Source organism: Phasianus colchicus, chromosome 22 (assembly GCF_987193195.1).
Source record: "Phasianus colchicus chromosome 22, bPhaCol1.hap1.1, whole genome shotgun sequence".
Classification (NCBI taxonomy): Eukaryota; Metazoa; Chordata; class Aves; order Galliformes; family Phasianidae; genus Phasianus; species Phasianus colchicus.
Genome location: NC_143457.1, coordinates 3379590 through 3398688, shown reverse-complemented (window position 1 = coordinate 3398688; position 19099 = coordinate 3379590). Strand labels below are relative to the sequence as shown.

Below are 19099 nucleotides of genomic sequence, written 5' to 3'. Positions count from 1 at the left end.
AATCAATTCTTCTCCATATCCATTGAGTACAGAACAAGTTTATCTGCTCACTTTTGTTTAGAAGCTAGAGAAAAGAAACCAACAAAATACCAACATCAACAGAAACCAACCACACGACTCAAACCCTTTACTCAACATCAGGCCATAAGAGAAGACCACTCCACCCCCTTTCTAAATGTAGGTTTGACTGGTCATAGGTTACATATGTCAACTTTGAGGAAAGGTTGAAGTATCTTCTTCCAGTTGGTTAAAATTAGAAAATTCTTCCTATAAGAAACAGATAACAGCTTTGAGCAGATATTGGTTATTCAGTGCAGTCTTCACATCTGCCTTCCTCCTAATGCTCTCCAAATGCCTTTTACGTTTACAGTGCACTCCAGTAGTGTCTGTATACTACATTTAATTTATTTCCATGAGATTTACATTTTTACATAAAACAGTATTTTAGCGTGGACAGCAGTTACCTTCTTCCTTCCAGAAATGCTAAGTTGTGAATTGTTTTCTCTTCAGAAAAATGCTCAAGTAAAATATTCCAAAATTCAATCTTTTAAAGACCATATGTACACATTTAAAGTCTTCTAACTAAAGCACAAGCCATCTGTATTGTTTGCCTGCTTGCATGAATCAGAATGGTAAACAAAATAAAGCTACACAGGGAGCCAAGGGAGACAGCAAGACTTCTTAAGCTGTTTCAAGACAGAGATTCTAATATACATTGCACTCATTTCACTACTTAAAACATGATTTAATTTTGCATTTCTGGAATAAAGTGAATAAGAAAACCAATAAAACAGCCTGCAAGATCCCTATACTTTCTTTCAAAACGAGCATTAATCAGTTGCAAAAGTGATTTCCTCCAGTGTTGTATGAGTTTGGCCCACCTGGACTTACTTAAAGCAGTAGAGGATAATTGAATTTGATCTCAATAACAATACCAAAAGCATTAATTTCCATATTTCAAGTGTACAGTCTTCAGCAGAGATAGAAGGGGCAGCTGGATAAGGAAAAGAGGTGGGCACAGAAAGCTTTGTGAAGAGAAGACATAAATCCAAAATTACATTTTTTCCCCCCCATTTGTTCATCAGTATAGTAGAGAGCTGGGCTAGGAGAACATCCAACCCCATTGTCCAACTTTAACCTGCCTGTAGCACTTGAAGATGAGCAGGATATTAAGATGTGACAAACCTGATGAAAAAGCTTGTAGAGATGGAATGGTATAGTAATGAGAAAAAGTGTCTATCCCTGACAAATCCCCTGATACAAAAATCCTGGACAAAATCTTCAATCTGTGAACTTTATTAGTTGTGAGAGGTCAGGCGAACCTATTGTTTGATTATCAAGATATCAAACAAAAATGCAAGTCTTCAATGTGCAAAGCCCACTTCTGAGCTAGAATTACAAAAAGAAGAGCATTATTTAAGAGAAAGGCACCCCTATTTCTTGTCTATTTTGAAGGCTGTTTAAATAGAAACCAGACATGAACTAGGAATGCAAAACAATTTTACTGTCTTCAGCAGGAAAAACACTCCACTGATGGATTTCCTCCTCCATAAACCCCAGGCATGATGTCTAATGCTCACTAGAAATATTCCCTTTTATACAGTCCAGTCATCCACTAGCTTTAAGAATATCTAGCAAAATTCTGTCACTCAAAATATATTAAATCTTCAAGAATTAGAATTAAGAGCCTGGACCTTCCTTCATCTTCCCCAGTTATTTTTGTTAATACTAGAGACTTTTCAAGAAGTCCCAGAATTACCTGGTAGAGAACACACATCTTCTATCTCCAGAAAGTGTCTCAAGGTTTGTTAGGGAAAAAAAAAGCCCTTATTTTTGCAATAAAGCAGCGTGTGTGTAACATCTAAAAGTAGCCAAAGTTGTCTCCTCAACACTGTACAAAAATCAAACCTCCTCTATCTCACATATTTTATCCACCCAAACCAAGCTTGTTTTTCCTTCAGAAGTGGTAAGAGCTTGCTTCTGGGAGTAGAAGTGGAAGCTATTGCTACTTTGCAGAACAGATAATCCTTTGGCACAAGGAACTGGATTTATAGGCTAATTTCCTCAATTCTACAGTTTGTGTTCAGGCATCCCTGAATTCTTGATTCAACTAACTTCAGAAAAAAACAACTGCCAGCAAAGAGCTGTTTGCAATAAACAGTTGCAACGAGTGACTGCTTACAGACCAGACTAACTGCTCCCGATCCTCACCCTTCCATAGGTCACTACTTACAGCAATAGCAAAGTGAATATTGGAACATTTATGCCTATCTAAGAAGAGAGGTGAGCAGTTCCATGCTTTTCCATGCTTCCTGCTGTCTAGAATGGAAAAGCAGATCTTCAGAGGGCTCTGGCAAAGCATGAACCTCTGGGCTCTGCCAGGAGAGCTGAGCATCTTTGCCATCTCAGCAGGCACCAGGAATGTTAGATTTAAGCATTTGCCAGATATGTTAAGGGTTTTGCAATGACTGGCTACCAAATAAATAGCCACAGGGTGCAGCTTTTCTTCTCTCGGCTTCACATACACCTGCCAGAAAAACTCTCCAGACAAGGCAGTTATTTACACCAATCTCTAATTTAATCTGGCCCTCCAGGGCCAGATACCTGGTTCTAATTGAGTGATATTAATATACTTCTCTAATTACGTAACATAAACCAACACCTCAAGGTGTGTGTAACCAGTGATATTTATATTAATCCTCCCAACCACTTCAAACCTTACATCCTTAAGGAAGCTAGAAAGAATTCGCCTCATGCTCTTGACCTTAAGATATCATCTTTTTAGCTACTGTGTAGCAGAGTATCTCCAAATACAAAATATAATGAAAGAAAGGTAGGACAATGAATTTCAGACTGGATTTCTCTATCAATGTCAATGGAAAGTCAAAAATAGGACTGGGACCTACAGAGCTGTCAAGTTTCTCTTTAGTTGTGCCCACAGCTACGCCACTTTCCAAAATTCAACTTGAAATTAGGGTCCTATTTTAAGTACAGAATCGTTTCCTATGGACTATCAACTTCTACAGCTGATCTTATCTGGCAATAAATTACACTGATACATATAACAGACTACTTACTTTCTATGCAACAGGGAGAGATTCAACACTCAAACACACAAAAAACTCAAATTCCTTTAAGGATAGGGCCTCTGCCAACAGAGATGTCTGCCTAAATCTCCCTTAATGCTCCCTCAAAAGCAATGACAGATGTGAAGATTTGTGCTTTTCCAATCCTGCATAATGCCAGTTGCACCTTACAGAGAACAAAATGGCAGAACAAAGTAGTATCATCTCAGGAACAGAAAGATGTCCAGAATTAGGATATACAATTCAGGGACTGAATCTGAAGCAAAGCCCTGGCTGTCTCATTTTCAATTAAATAGTTTAGAAAAGGGATTCAGAAGCCTTTCTGCACTGTTTTGTAACATCTGGATGCAACATGGAGCTTGGCTGAATCCTAGATACTTCTAAAACTTAAATCAAGAGGGAATGCAAGGACAATTGTTACTCTTTTCCAGATCTGCTCCATGTGACACAAGCACAAGCTTGGGGGAATTCAGACTGTACAAGGCAAAGAGAAGTGTTATTGTAATCTAGAGAAGCAGCAGAGAGGATCAGAGTTCTACATAACAAGACTGGGACGTTAGCAGGGTGGCTTTTTGGGGTAGGGAAGCCAGAGTCAGGCTTGTCCTGCTCTTTGTTCCAGCTTCCACAAAAACATGTTTCTCATCGCAGGCAGCCTGAGAAGAATTTGCCCCTGGGAATGGCAGAAGCTCCAGCTGGAAGAGGGCTCAGACAGGATTAGAGACAGAACAAAAAGGTCAGGCTTTCATCTGTGTGCAGTGGCACTCTTTGGTCTGAAGTATAAAAGCAATTTTGCAATGGAAGGTTTCTGGAATGCCCACGACAACAACACGACTGAAGCAAATGATCTATTGTAAATAGAGGTGCCCTCTGTGCTTCCATCAGAGTACTTACATCTATCTCTGGTGATATCTCAGGTCAGCAACACCACACAGCAGCCTCACCAGCTACTACTGCAGACTGTAGGGTTTCTGTCTGAAGTACAGCACACAGGTAGTCACCTGCAGTGCAGCACAAGGCACCCATGCTGCCTGTTAGAGATCTCTAACTCTGATCTCCAGAAGATCCTCTTCTTCCTCTTTAACATATTCTGCCTCTTCAGTTCTTTGATGCTTTCGTCTTCCTAAATCTTTGCACCCTGGTAAAGGGTAAGGAGTCTCATTTCTGTTCTGCAGAAAAGCTATTTGCCAGTTGTGCTGCAAATCAGAGACAGACATGAAGCATCTGGCTAGAAGTGTAACGAAGGAGGAGAAACTATACTAGCTAGATGTTGTTTCCCATTTCTCCAAAAGCAAATAGGAGATCACCAAGGCTTTTCTAATCTTAATTAAACAAAATCCTGCAGCTGCTTTGGACCAGCAAAAGAATTTTATATGGAATAATATGTCTCTGCTGTGTTTATCCTCATTTTCTTCATAAAAAGAGCAAGATTAGCTTTATTTTGTTTTCTTGGACACCGAGAACTTTCATGGCATTTACCCCAGGAGCAGACACGAGTCATTCACCCCTTCATTTGTATCTTGTCTTTGCCAATTTTCACAATCAGAAGTTTGCAGAGAGAGAATAACCCACATGTATGGCAATTGCAGGGCAGTTTGCCTGTGCAGTAAAAATTGATCCACGAGGACCTAGAAGAAAAGCTGCAGACCTTTAGCAAAAGGTAACACTACTGATGAAACTTCTCTATTTTGGAATCAGAACTATTATCAACTTTTTAAACTATTAAAGGATACAGAAGGAGAAGGAAAGTCTTGGGATCTCACCCAGCTGATGCTTGACTTATATCCTGAAGGTCTAAAGATTTAAAAGTTATTCTTAAATTTACACTATATAACTCTGGATGTTTTAATCACCCATAGATCATCTTTTTTTCTTAAAGTCTTATCAATAAACTGGCCTCCATAACACTGGAATTAGGCTGACTGCTTCCTGTAGAAAACACATCACTTGTCAACTTCAGTTAGATTAGCTTTCAGGATTAATGTTCTCTTGCTCGTCCACCATGCACAAACAAAAGCATGGGGTTTGATTTACCTGTTTTGCAGACTACTGTGCACCCACCCTTAGATATCCCATCTCTAAAAAGAACAGCACTGAAGTCCACAAACAAGCACTCCCAAGACAAGAGTGTCCAGAGAGGTTGGAATTAGATGCTGACAAACAAATTTAGAATTAATTATAGAATATTATAGAATACTGTGGGGAGTAATAACTCTATGCCTGCAACTGCTGGACAGTATGTTAGCAGCTATTCTGCAGCTATGGGTACTTTCTAGGGAGTTACCTTCCTTGAACTTTCAAAAAAAAAAAAAAAAAAAAAACACCCTATCCTGTTAGAACAGATTTTTCACATCCTGCACCTCCAAGGCTTTCATGTTATTGAAGTACCAGAGTTAGTCACCAAGAGGGCTAGAATCCAATAGGCAAAAATTACTGGAAACTTTCCTCATTTCCTAGCCTTCTCCCATTCAGTTCTGTCCTGAAGGAGTGTGAAGTCTCTCCTGCACATCCCAACCTTCCTTGGCTGAAACCAGTTCCAATTTCACCCAGTAAATACCTGATACAAACAGATGAACTGGGAGGGGCCAGAAAGCTCCACATAGTTTCAGGGGGCGGAAGTAAACAGAAAAAACGTATTTAAGATGCTTTGAGAGGGACTTAGAAAGCTCACACTCTGACAGGAGGGGTCTGAAAAAAGGCTGATTCTTCAGGCTCCACCTTCAAAGACTCACTTCATTGGAAGAAAGCTAGGTACCATTCTGCTGCAGCACTTGCAGCAAGTTTCATACATACCCCAGCTGCATTCAGACTACCCGCAGTCAGTTGGAAGTTTTCTGTTGCTGTAAGCAAAAATGCCAGCAAGATCTACTGTTCAGCTGGCATGGCTCTGCATTATCACTGTGTCTGTTGCTGTCTATCCAGCACTGCTGCAGAAGCCTCCTAAAAGGAGGACAATCAATGGGAATGTACAGTCCAAGATGATGGGATGCTGCGATGAGATTAAAGAGCTCAAGTTGCAAGTAGCCAACCTGAGCAGAATGCTGCAGGAGCTGAGCAAGAAGCAGGAAGGTGACTGGGTGAATGTGGTCATGCAGGTGATGGAGCTGGAAGGAAGCACCAAGCAAATGGAGTCCCGCCTCATTGATGCTGAGAGCAAGTACTCCGAAATGAACAACCAGATAGATATCATGCAACTCCAGGCAGCTCAGACGGTCACGCAAACTTCGGCTGGTAAGAAGGGAGTCTCCAAGCTCCCAGCTGCACATCTTAATGCACAAAATGAACTAATGATTAGTTCTTAATGCTAGCATGTCCCACTAATGTGCTTATCCAGTCTGTGTACTGAATACATCTGCTTAATATACTTCTGTAGGCAGGTGATCCTCAGGAAAAAAGCAATTTGACTTCATGTCAAAAGTCCAAAGATCCAGCTGTATCTGCCTGCATGTTTGCTACCAGAGAGTGGAAAAACTGAACAGATAATGTATTAGTTCAGTGATTAATTCAGTAAGTCACCTTACTTTCTGAGCACTGAAGTACCAATCCAAAAAGAGAGCTGGCTTTGGGAGGAAATGGCTCTGGCAGTGACACCCTTTGAGTTAACAGTGCTGACAGGGGACCAGAAGTTGGTAAAGCAATAGGAAATGCTTTCCAAGCATTACTGTAGATTTGTAATTGCATCTTTATGATGATCTCTGAGCAAGAGTAAGAGACTTGATCCATTATTTGAATGATAGTTCTTCAAAATTCAAAAGGTGCAGATGATGCAAAATGTAAGTAGTGATATACGTCCAGCCAAAACATATTTAAATCACTCAAAATTCTCTCTTCCCTAGGGGAAGATTTCAATGCACACAGCAATTGCACAGGCTTGTAATGTGGAATGCAGGTGCATTTTGTAGTTCAGCTACCTGTACAGCAATTTCTAGAAGAAAGTGTCATTCAGTTCCTGTTGGCTTTTATCTTAAAAAGAAATTGATTTCAACAAGCTTAAGATTTCTTTTAGACTGTTATTGCCTGGGATGATTGGATTTGCAGAAAAAAAACAAACACATACACATATGTTGTTTTTTTTTTTAAATGCAAAGGAAAAACTTCTAAATCTATTTACTAAATTCTGCTTGCAGAAAGTTCAAGTTGCTCAGCTTTAACATGCCACTCACTGCTTACAGCAGGTCTTAGAGATTTCACCATGAATTAAATTCATTGGAGCTACAGTAAAAGCACAGGAAAAAAAAAGTAACAACACACAAGAAACTAGCCCAGAAGGTATTTAATGCAAGCATGTCTGACTACACCAGGTGAGACACATCGAGTCTGTACTAAATTGAAAACTGTCAGAACAGGTAAAGCCTTGCTTCAGCTAGTTTATCTTCCTCAGAAGCAGTGCACATCACCAGCACCAAGTCAGCTCCTGCATGGGGAGAAAGGAGGCTCACAGAGACTGACTGCAACTAAAAGCCACCACCTGTCACAGCTCCAGTGCAAAAAGTGCTGAGCTAACATGCCTCAACCATAAACTTAGCTAACTTGTTCAAATACACAACTAAAGAAGCACCTGGCTGCAGGCCCATCCATTCCACTGGATAAGGCTTTACTATTGGAAGGGAACAACAAATATAGCTTCTTACCTTTCTGCACAAACACATACAGTAGCAATGTGAAAAGGAGTAAAGACCTCTCTTTGGACCATTTCAGATAAACAGACTTGTAGAAAGTCTTCTTCACTTAATTATTTCTTGTACTACAAATTAAGCTTTGAAGAAACCAGACTCGGGGGGAAGGGAGCATTATTCTCACTGCTCAGATTCTTACTTTATGATTTTGATTCAAGTAGATGCTGTCTATGACTGCTCATCACTTTATCAGAGGAACTATCGCATCTCTGGTGTTTACAAGCTACCTCCTGATGAATTTCTGGGGAGTCCAGATCTGGAGGTAAGGATGTAATGTACACAACAAACATTAAGTGCTTTCTAAAATATAATAGAGAAAAGAAAGAGAGAGAGAGCACATACTGAGTTATGATGCCCTGCACTTTGAACCAGCATCTTTACATGCGCAAATCTGGAAGGAAAGTGTATTTAAGAAGGGCAAACTGTAAGATGTTTAGATAACAGTGGTTTTTTTGTTTTAATTCTTTTTAAATAAAACAGGAAGTTCTCCAACTTGTGAAAGCTGGAACAGCACTGTTTCTTGTCTCGTTTCAGCTGATAACAAACTTCCTAAATCTCCTGATAAGCACTGCATTTTTCCTCTTCCAGGTGTTCTGTGACATGGAGACAGATGGAGGTGGCTGGACTATCATTCAGAGGCGTAAAGTTGGTCTGACGTCTTTCAATAGGGACTGGAAACAATACAGGGAAGGATTTGGCAATATTCGGGGAGATTTTTGGCTGGGAAATGAAAACATCTACCGACTTTCACGCCGTCCCACTGTTCTGCGGGTAGAGTTGGAGGTAATTAAAAGCTCTCCATCTCAGCAACCACAGGTTGTTGGCTGTTGTTTTTTTTGTTTTGCTTTGTATGGAGTAGTATCTGCTTTGGAAGAACTATCTCTTATTGTAATAGAAGGCCCAAGGAATTTGGATGCTTTAATTATAGGAGAAGGAATCAGGATAGTCCTAGTGACAGATTCAAGGACAAAGTAGAACCATGTTCTCCAGCAAGCAAAATCAACTTCAATCTCCATGTAGCCTGTGTCTTCAGTAATGTGACCTCTAGAGAATCCCGTATGATACACTGCAGCCAGACCAAACTGCTACCACTGCAGATTTAAACATTCACTCAGGTATCTGATAAAGATTTTGAGGCCAAGTCTTCTACTTTGCAGCAATTCCTTCTGGTTCATGCACAAGTTAGTTCACACTGTATCACCCAGAAAGTGATTTCTACAGTCTCCTTAGGGATTGGTTCTGGTTTGGGTTAGCTTGTAGTCAGCACAAGTGCTTTGAGGGATGTAAAACCAAAGTGAGCTGCAAGGCTTTATGTCTAGAAGTTGCTCTTTTAGAGAACAAAAAAAAAGACTTGAGGCAGCACACTATCAAAGGAGTCTGTTGAATGTAAGAGCTACAAACCAGGTTTCCATACATACTGTTTGATACCAGTGCAGAGACTTGGAAACATGGTATCTCGCTCTGAAAAGTTTGTTTGCCTTAGAGAAGTTCTATCAACCTGTTCTCAAGATGGAAAAGACTCAAAAAAGTACTGAGAACAGACATGCAATATGCACTGTATATAAACACAGGCCACACAGTCTTTTTGTAACCATTCTAATAGGAATTATTTCCTCCTCACTGTTTATGACAGGACTGGGAAGGTAACATACGCTACGCACAATACAAGCAATTCACCCTGAGCAATGAATTGAACAGCTACCGCCTTTTTGTGGGGAACTACACTGGCAACACAGGACGTGACTCCCTGAGGTACCACAACAACACAGCCTTCAGCACAAAGGACAAAGATAACGACAAGTGTGTGGATGACTGTGCCCAGTTCCGTAAAGGTAAACTGCCCCCAGTGAGCTTGTTGAGCACACAAGACTCTGTCACAAAGATAACTGTCTCCACTGCTTCTTGCCCTTTATTTTTTCACTTCCTATTCAAACCCATGCAATGTGTAAATAAAAACTGTTGATATCTATCTGAATAAAATAATGCATTTTAGCCACAGAGCCCAGAAACCCTTTCTAAAGGCCTCCAGATGTCCACGCTAGGAACCCAAATTCATTGCCTATGCTCCCAGTCAGAAAGATGGCAAAGAAATACTCCAAGAGTAACAAGCAAATAAATGAAAAACTAACAGACTAAACTGTCTGTTTAACTGTAAAGCATTTATGCATTCAGTATTTATGTTAAGTTTTGAATTTACCTGTAATACTATCTATCAGGACCATAGACTTTAAGAATTAAATACTGCATTCTGGGCAATTTCTTCGGAACAGAGCAATAATTAATTGTGATTATCAGTACAACACATACCTGTCTTTAAATAAGTGCCTGACTGAGAATCTATTAATTTGTTTTCTGAAAAGGTGGATATTGGTACAACTGCTGCACAGATTCCAACCTGAACGGGGTTTACTACCGCAAAGGAGAACACACCAAAAACATGGATGGTATCACCTGGTATGGATGGCATGGGTCAACCTATTCCCTAAAACGGGTTGAGATGAAGATCCGGCCAGAAGACTTCAAACCATAGAGGAAATCAATACCTGACCATACAGCTACATGATGCCACTATAGAGAAGGTGGGCAGCTGACAACTCCCACCATTTAATTGTCCACTTCATCTAGTATGTGCAAAACATGCGTAGTATGTACACACAGAATCAGTAAGGCACACCAAACACCAGATACAGCCACTAGTGTCACACTTATCTCCTCTGAAGATTCTTTCTAAAGGGATAAATACTGTGTTAGAATAGGTTAGAACAAAATGCAAAACACCTCCTTCGCTTACAGCGCCTTCAGAAAACTCCCTGGTGTGTTTTCACTAGCATTGCAACCAGTGGGTTGTACTAATCAGTTAGACAGGGACTGCAAAAAGAAAGCCTCCTTGTTCCCCTTCCATCTGTCAAGTATATGTATTGCTGTTTAACTCCTTTCAAATCACAAAAGCAATATACTGGTCTCAAACAAGGGAAATCACCAAATAGAAGTCTTCTTGATGCACCTTTCTTCAGCTTACATCCCCACAGAAGGAAGAATGAAGCCCAAAAATTCTCCATAAGCTAATATTGTGCAGGTTCTCTCCTGAAGTTTTACTGCCATCTCCTGCTACCATCCCCACAGACAGCTGCACACAGCACAGTGCCCTGGAGAAAGGATTTATCCTATATCCTATACAATACTTATTCCTAAAGCCTGATAAAACTAGAATGCAACATTTCAGGCCACCACCAAATTATGTTCATGTTAAGATATAGAAATGTTCTATAAGGCAGTAAGAAAAAAAGAAAACAGCAAGTTAGCAAAAATAAAGACCCAGCCAACCAACCAACTCCACTCCCACACCTGAAACCACTGTATCCTTAAGCAAAGTACTACTACACACAAGAGAACAGGAAAGTTATTAAATCACACTTCATATACTGAGAAATATTCACATTTGTTCTGAAGATCTTCCAACTGAAAGTTAACTGGAGATGTTATGTTGAAAATCAGCATCTTGTTTCTCCCTTTTATAACACAGTGTTGCAAATAACATTAAAAAAAAAAGACTCCTCCCATAGCCATACTCTTTTTTGAATATGTTGGAAAAGATAGTTATATTTAATATATCTATTTTTATTCACCTTCAAGAGGACTTGAATCTAATTTAAATTGTTTGGTCTCGTGTGAAAATGGAGATAGAAGTGTCAGTAATTGCTTTATGTATGTCTGACTATTAAATGTTTGACTATTAATACTATAAATTTCAGCTGCATGGAACTATAGCTGGAACCATTTTAACTGTGGTCTAGAAAGAGGATTTGAAAGATTTCTAAACTTTAAGATTTCTAATAAATTGTCTTTCATTTTTAATCCTGATTTATTTCAACTCTTTGCTCCTTAGCTTGCTTTGTGGTGCACAAAGAAATAACTGCACAACTGACACACTGAATTCTGTATCTTTTCCTCAGAAAAATAAAAGGACAAAGGATAAAACAAATCAAATAGAAGCTGTGAGCAAGGTGGGGAGGGAACAAAGAAGCAAACTCCAAGGAGTTACAAGAACTGAAAAATTACAGCATACAAAGCCAATTTTTGTTTAATCAAAATCAATCTGTCAATTTCAGATTGTAGCATTAATGTTCCCAGGATAATGTTCCCTAAAATTATAATAATAAAGATCCAAAGTTATAATCTCTCTTAAAAGAAAGAAATTGAACTACTTTAGCAGAACTTCTGTTCCTACACCGAATGACACTTTGTTCTAGTGTTTCTGTGGGCACACTCTGAAGTCAGGCTTTTGAACTCTGAGACCGCAGAGCAAAGTAACTGCAAGATGAAAATGGAAAGAGTCTCAAGAGGGCATAAGACCACTCTTCTTCAGAACATGCACAGTAGCTTCCTCTGCTTTGTTACTAACTGTGCATGTATTCCAGGCAGGGAGGTTGAAACTAGATAATCTTTGAGGTCCTTTTCAACACAGGCCCTTCTATGATTCTATGATTTTTGTCGACAAAGCTCAAGACAATATACCACCCCCATTCAATACAGTATGTTCAATCTGATACATGAAGAATGAAATATCTAAGTCAGAAGAGTAAAATTTGACTAGAAATTTTAGTCAAAAGCTTTGGCTGTTCTGGCTTGTTTACTTGTAGGTATAGAAATCTCTTTCACCTATGTTAAAGCCATTCCAAGTAGCCCCATACTGAACTTGAAGGTGTAAGGGAGGAAATCAGAGCAACGTCCACCTTTTCAGCTTCCTGTAGCTTTTTGTAGCAGAATTTAGCAGGCAGGAATGTACATCTACAAACTAGAGAATGTAAGCCTACAACAGAGACTTGTGTAGATTCTGAAATTCTAACAACTGTCCACATTCATCTTAATAGTTTTCTAAATTGGGAAGTGATGTGGGAGCAAAAAAAACTCATCAGTTGTGTTCCTACCTGATAAGAGACTCTAGAATGGCTGGAGTAGGACCCTTCTGAAATTCCAGCTCCTTGTAGTGAAGAGCCTTTGCATATGCTCGGCATTTTGCTGCTCTCTCCCCCAGGAGGACAATGCCATTATCATCTCTCAAAGGCAGTGGACCCTTGGTAGAGCACATACATTAAAAGAAAGTTAATTAACAAAAAAAAAAAAAGTGAGAAAGTATGCATGAACTCTTCGCATCCTTTCCATGCACTAGGCACCTGCTAACTAGCCAGTGTTAGAAAGCCTGACAGTGTGTCTACCTTGTCGCTGTGTTCCATGAATTCTGCCAAGTTCAGCAGTGTCTGAGTGACCTCTGCAATGTCCTGAGAAGTCAGGGCCAATTCAATGCTTCGGATCAACTCATCTTGCTGGTCTTCATTCAGTTCAGACCAACATGAAACAAAAGCAGCATTGAAGAGATCTCTGAAGAGAAAAAAAAAAAAAGATTACTTGTGAGAAAAAGTGTATTTGACAGTAAGCAAAGATAGCTACAAACAGCATATATGTATCCACCTGTGAAACACAGTGGTTAGCTTTTACAAAAGCAGCTTCTGTACCAAATACTGAGACCTAAATAAAGAAAGTACATAATAGGATGAGACAATATGATAGTAAAAGATAGTACTATCATTTGCTAGTAAGTATTTTAGACTAGAACTGAATCTTCAGAGCAGCGAGAACACTTTTATGTGACAAAGAATGAGGCCTCATATTACTTTGGTTACAAACGAATACTGTGAAAATAATTGGGCATTTCACCAGATGTGCACAGACACATTCTGAACTTACTAGAGGACTGCAACAGCTGGAGATTGCATTAGTGGCAAATCTTGGGGAGGGAGAAGGAATGGTGATGAAAAAGACAGTGACTGCCCTTGTCACTGTTAGTGTTCTGAAGAAATCCTGTGAAATGGATTTGTGATGCATTTGCAAGTATGTATGGAGAACAGGAGCATTATCTCTGTCTACCTAGGAAGTGCTGACCTTTTATCACACTCTTTCAATTTCATAAGTGACAAAGCTCACTTTAACATAAAATTAAACCAGGGCAAACGCTTCCCTATCAGCAGTAGCCAGATTCTTATGTACTGAGATGACAAGTGTATATCGTAATGAACAGATAACTGGGCAACTGCTTACAGAAACTCTACACTTCTCCAGACATACTGGTTGCAATAAAGTACAGCAGCTTACTCCACTCTGTGGAATTTTTATTCGCCCACAACAGACCCAGGAGACTATTTCATACTCTAGTTCCACTTTTATGTGTCTTATGTTATTTCTAGACTAATACGCAGAATTCCACTAAAGATTTTGTGCACATCGTGGAGCTGCCAATTGCAACGGCTGGAAATGAAATCAACTTGCCAACTATTTGATTTGTCCCAGGAACTCTATTTACAGAACCTAAGAGCTTTTAAGAAACTTTCTTTTTCCTTATAACCTCTGGCTTGCATCTGCAATTTCAAGTGATCTGAAAAAGACATAATTAATGTACCGAGCCATAGGATTATACGCCTGAGCCAGGGCCCAGCATGAGCGCAAGGATGGTGAGGAGGAATCTTTCAGCAGCTCCAGACTGAGTCTTCTTAACCATTCCAACCAGTCATCTTTGGAGACTCTTCTTGCTGCTCCCCAGGCCTGCAGTACAAAGCAAAACAATTTAACTACCAATCTAAACAGAGCACAGTCCAAAAGCAGAAGAAATCCATCAAAAGGAAGCATTCACAACTCCAAATGGTACTTCTGAGATTCCCTTTCCAATTCTCTGAAATCCATTTCCAGTTACCAAATAATTCACAGTAGATCAGTCTTATTTCTAAGAAATTCATTCCAGTCACAACAAATATTTAACATTAACAATTCTTTCCTTGCAAAAACTCATCAAGAGCTGAAGCTACTGTTGAAGCATCAGCTTAAAAATACTTAATGCATTTAGGATTACATTTTTAAGTCCAGTATTTTGAAGCCTATCCATCCTGACACTGTACTGAATGCTGCAAATATTTACTGTTTAAATTAATGTAGCTATTAAGTTCTACAGCAGCTTGAAGAGAATACAATAAACAGTAAGATATGAGGGCAATGGTTGATTAGAAAAAAGCAGAGGCTCTGAAGTAGATGTCTCTAGAAACTATAGATGATTTTTTTTTAATCAAGGAAGCCTCAATACTTCACATAAGGAGAAAGCACCAAGATTACTTCAGTTTTTAACAGCCAGATAATGCAGCTGCTCCTATCTTTAAGTCCCTTAGCACCCTCTGATTTTAAAGGGATTCTCCAACACTACCTTGACCTTGTCCTTATACAAACCTAGCAACAGAAAAGAGAAGTAAACAAATATATAGATGCACTGAACAAACTGCTTAGTTTAGACATGATAGCTCCTCCATCATTCTGTGCAGAGCTCCAGTTTTACCTTCTGCAGGTTGATGGTGCTAACATGTAATTTCTTCATAGGACCTGTTTCCACAGGACCACTGGCCAAGGTTTCTCCCTGATTGCTCCTCAACATCCGATGTTGATAAATCAGGGGATCCTCCTCTTCATCAGCAAGAGTATAGCCCTACAATAAACAGCTCACAGTGAGGATCACACCTACACAGACAAAAGCAATTTTCTGTAAATCAAATGGATGATAGTCAATGCATTAGCCAATTTCACAACTCAGTTTGTGAAGCAAAAACTGTTTCATAATAATGATTATTACAGCTTATAAAACAGTGAATTCAAATGATAGCCCTTTCATAATCAAGATAACTTTGTACTAAAATAACTCCTAGTATGAAAGGACAAAATAATACACCAATGCAGAACAACTTGACTTTAAAAATAAACATTTTCTTTCTACTCATCTACTCAATGTGGACAACAATGCACTGCTTGTTCTATACTAAATTACATAGCAGTTAGTGAGTTTTTGAAATGTCGGCCCTACTACAGAAAATGAGACCTTGTTATCTCATCGTTAGGTCTTGACTCCATGGAAACAAGTAGGGGAAATTCACATTTAAGAATCTCCAGCAGAAAAAGTAATGATACTGACTACAAATTTAAGTTCTTATCTAGGAGTTGCAGTGATTTTTCTATGGGAAGTAACTGATACCATTTGACAACAGTTTTCCCAATCAATCTCAGACTCCTTACAGAAATATACTTAACACATAAATATAGCAACAACTACTCTTCACTTTACAGATATCTTGAAGTCTCCCAGCTACATCAAAATCAACATGAAAACATTCCTCAAGTACTTTTATGCAACAATATACATTTCAACTAACCTTTACAATTCTGCAGATAAGAACATCATAGCGTTGATGGTTAATTCTGTGTCGCACCAGAACTTTGTTTACCATCGGGATAAAGATCTGGTACTGTACAAGGGAATACATCAAAAACTAGTTACTCACCAAGAACAGTAAAATCCCACCTTTGTTTCACTGACCTGATAAGAAACCAATTGTGAATGTCTAATTTAGTAATACCCGAGTCCAGAATCAACTAAGAGAAGGAAAGACTGTTTTATATAAAAACCCCAAAACACTATAACACAAATATTCAACTTCAAAGCCTTGATCTTTTGGACTATTCTTTCATCTATAAGCTTACAAGCCTTAGAAGTCCATTACCTTCTTTCCCAGTTGGAATACCAAAGAGGAGAGTGTGTCCATTGCAGTTGTTCGTAGCTCTGGGCTCTGATCTAGTGTTCTCACAATGGGATGAATAATTCGTGAAGCATAATCAGTAAAATCCAGAGACTCTGTCAAGCGGTCCACTGTTTCAAGAGCAGCTCTAAAGTCAGAGCAGAGAGAAGGGAAGATTTCTAAACTCTCATGGCACAACAGGAGAAATGGAATGTAAAAAATACGTAAGTGATTCATGCTCAGACCTCCTGGGCATCAGAAGTAATGGGAAGAATATCACCAAAGTCATTAGTGCAGCTATCACTTGCAGGACAGCTTGCAAATTGCAGTGACTAGAATGCTGACAGGTGAGAACAGAAAGTTATAGTAACAGTGCTGCAAAGCCCCACTGAGAACAGCCTTCCATAGTGATTCAACACAGAAAACTAAGTTATTTCACTCTACACGTGGTCAGGGAAACCACTGAGGAACTGGGATGCCACAGCCAAAAAAAGAGACTGCAAAGCTATTAACACTTACTTGCGAGCCACAACTGGGGCATCTGGGGCATCAAACAGCTTTACAATAGGAGGTAGTAATAAATGAAGGTAGTCATCCAGGTTAGCTCCAAAGAGCTGGATTGCATTCAATAGCTGGAAAGAAAAAAGAAAAAGATGCATTTTAAATAGATCAGTCTCCAGAGAAAAGCTGCTTTGAACTTACGCTTTCAAGAGACTACACTCTGTACTTCACCCCAAGCCACTGCCAACATTGCACCTACAACACAAGCAGCAGAAATCCTTCTAGAAGAAGGCACACAGCCTGCACCTGCCTTGGCAGTACCCAAACCAACCCAGCAGGTTGTAGCTTCTCACTCACCTTGACAGAGACAATTCGACTCTGACTATTGTCATGCATGAAGACCCGTAACATGTGAGGAATGAGCTGAGGCAGATAGAGCTTGAATTCGCCTCCCAGAGCCACCACAATTTGCTCAATAAGTAGGATAATTGTGCTCTGTATGGAGTTGTTCATGACCCAGAAGTCCTACAGAAGAAACCAGAAAAAAATTAAGTAATTCTCCTTCAGCTAAGTTGTACAAATTACAAGAAAAGCAGATTGTAGGAGACAGTTTCTACACAAATCCAAGCCTGTACGGAGTGCCTACACTTCCATTATAGAATTATATAAGTGAGAAGTTTTGGTTCATTTTTAAAACATTCAGTGCTTCCAGTATGTTTAGAGCTGTTAAAAATAACCTCTAGGCTGCTGATTTCTCTTATCTCCATGTGTTTGCAAATAGTGTGTGAAAATGAAGTGAAAGGCTATTTATTTATGAATTCAGAACACCTCCTGTTAAAGCTGTTTTTGAACAGTATAAGACTCTTAAAAATTGTACTCACTCTCATGAGGGTGACAATTTCATCCATATAGGGCCGAATGTGACTTCTCACAAAGGACACCAACATCCCCAGCTGCTGGAACAGGAACTAGAAAAAGAAACAAGTACGGATCAAAGTAGTTAATTGAACACCAGAGTGAACTGTATTTCACAAGCAATTCACAAGTTCATTTATCAAACAAATAGCATGCATATGCTCAAGAAGTGGGGCTAAATTCTTAGTGGCTCCAGTGCAGTGGTGTTTGGTTTTTGTTTTTTAATGGTGTTTGGTTTTGTTTGTTTGTTTTTTTACTTGCATCAAAAATTTCATGAGCTCCAAGCCTCATACAGTCAAGCACATAGATATTTAGGTAAGCAAATTTATTAGGATGTGTCAGAATAAACTTGCAAGCACAAATGCCAAGACTTCAACTACAACAGAGTTTTGTAATTCAGATTTGAAGGATGCTTCCAAAAATTCAGCCCCTAACCTTTCCCCTTGCCTGTTAGCCAAACTGGCACATGTTGTAAAATACTCCTGCACTCTTCCCCATCCCCACCAAGGTATACAGGTGAAAAGTAATTGGGGAAGAGAGTTTGTCCCTTGACATATTGCCAAATATATCTTTTTTTTCTTCTGAATGATGTTTGATACAGTAAGAGAACTTTGAGACAATTTTATTCATGCATACTATGACAATTTTGCAATTCCTTTTCCCCTAATACAATCTTATGCACTCACTTATGGCAATGAATTTATTTTTTAAATTGGTATAAAATAATGTGGGTACAATCTCCTTGTCCATAAAATAAATGTTTACAGCCTTTTTTCCCCAGGGAAAATAGGAATATAGAAATTATCACATATTAAATATAGTTTCTTCATGCAATATTTGAAGACTACAGTGGCAAAATGCAGTGAAAGCAAAGCTCAAAGACAACAGGTGCAAAAACTGAGGAAGAAATAACACAAACTTCTTTAGTGAGAGCAGCACACCTACATTTACCAAAAATGAACTCTGAGCTCCTATGCTGCTCCTATGCCTTTTTTTGGAGTGTGTTGAAAAAGCATGCTTACATGTAGGACAAGGACCTGCTTCCTTTAGGCTTTAGTGCCACACGTACCCACCTCAGCTCTTGTCCCCAGTACACTTTCATCATGTTCTTTTACCTGAACATTTTTAATAGATGTGCACAACTACATAGCTTTCAAGCAGTTAGATCAGCCATGCTCAGGAGCTTGGCCAACCCAGAACCCTGAGAGCTTTTCCTTCCAATCTGAGTTCAGTATGGGAGAAAACAATGGTTTTATAGCAGGGCTGGGAGCCTACTAAGGAAGCACCCATCCCACCTATAAAACACAGTATCAACAACTAA

The 19099-nt window shown here is 39.2% G+C and overlaps 2 protein-coding genes across 3 annotated transcripts in view; one reads left to right on the top strand and one right to left on the bottom strand.

Annotated features, from left to right (window-relative positions):
• The window catches only part of MTOR (mechanistic target of rapamycin kinase), a 61830-nt gene that overhangs the window by 30647 nt on the left and 12084 nt on the right, over window positions 1–19099 (bottom strand). For both annotated transcript variants that reach the window (XM_031613447.2, XM_090123263.1), the window contains exons 20-28: window positions 17745–17831; window positions 17221–17388; window positions 16882–16994; window positions 16348–16510; window positions 16000–16092; window positions 15135–15281; window positions 14214–14356; window positions 12976–13138; window positions 12688–12833 (exon numbers count right to left, since the gene is read on the bottom strand). In XM_031613447.2, coding sequence (XP_031469307.1) covers window positions 12688–12833; window positions 12976–13138; window positions 14214–14356; window positions 15135–15281; window positions 16000–16092; window positions 16348–16510; window positions 16882–16994; window positions 17221–17388; window positions 17745–17831 — 1223 coding nt within the window. The remainder of the gene's footprint in view (window positions 1–12687; window positions 12834–12975; window positions 13139–14213; window positions 14357–15134; window positions 15282–15999; window positions 16093–16347; window positions 16511–16881; window positions 16995–17220; window positions 17389–17744; window positions 17832–19099) is intronic.
• On the top strand, window positions 5389–12661 carry ANGPTL7 (angiopoietin like 7). The gene is made up of 5 exons (XM_090123299.1): window positions 5389–6314; window positions 7921–8021; window positions 8348–8542; window positions 9393–9591; window positions 10120–12661. The coding sequence occupies exons 1-5, from the start codon at window positions 5936–5938 to the stop codon at window positions 10287–10289; spliced, it is 1044 nt and encodes a 347-aa protein (XP_089979425.1). The 5' UTR covers window positions 5389–5935; the 3' UTR covers window positions 10290–12661.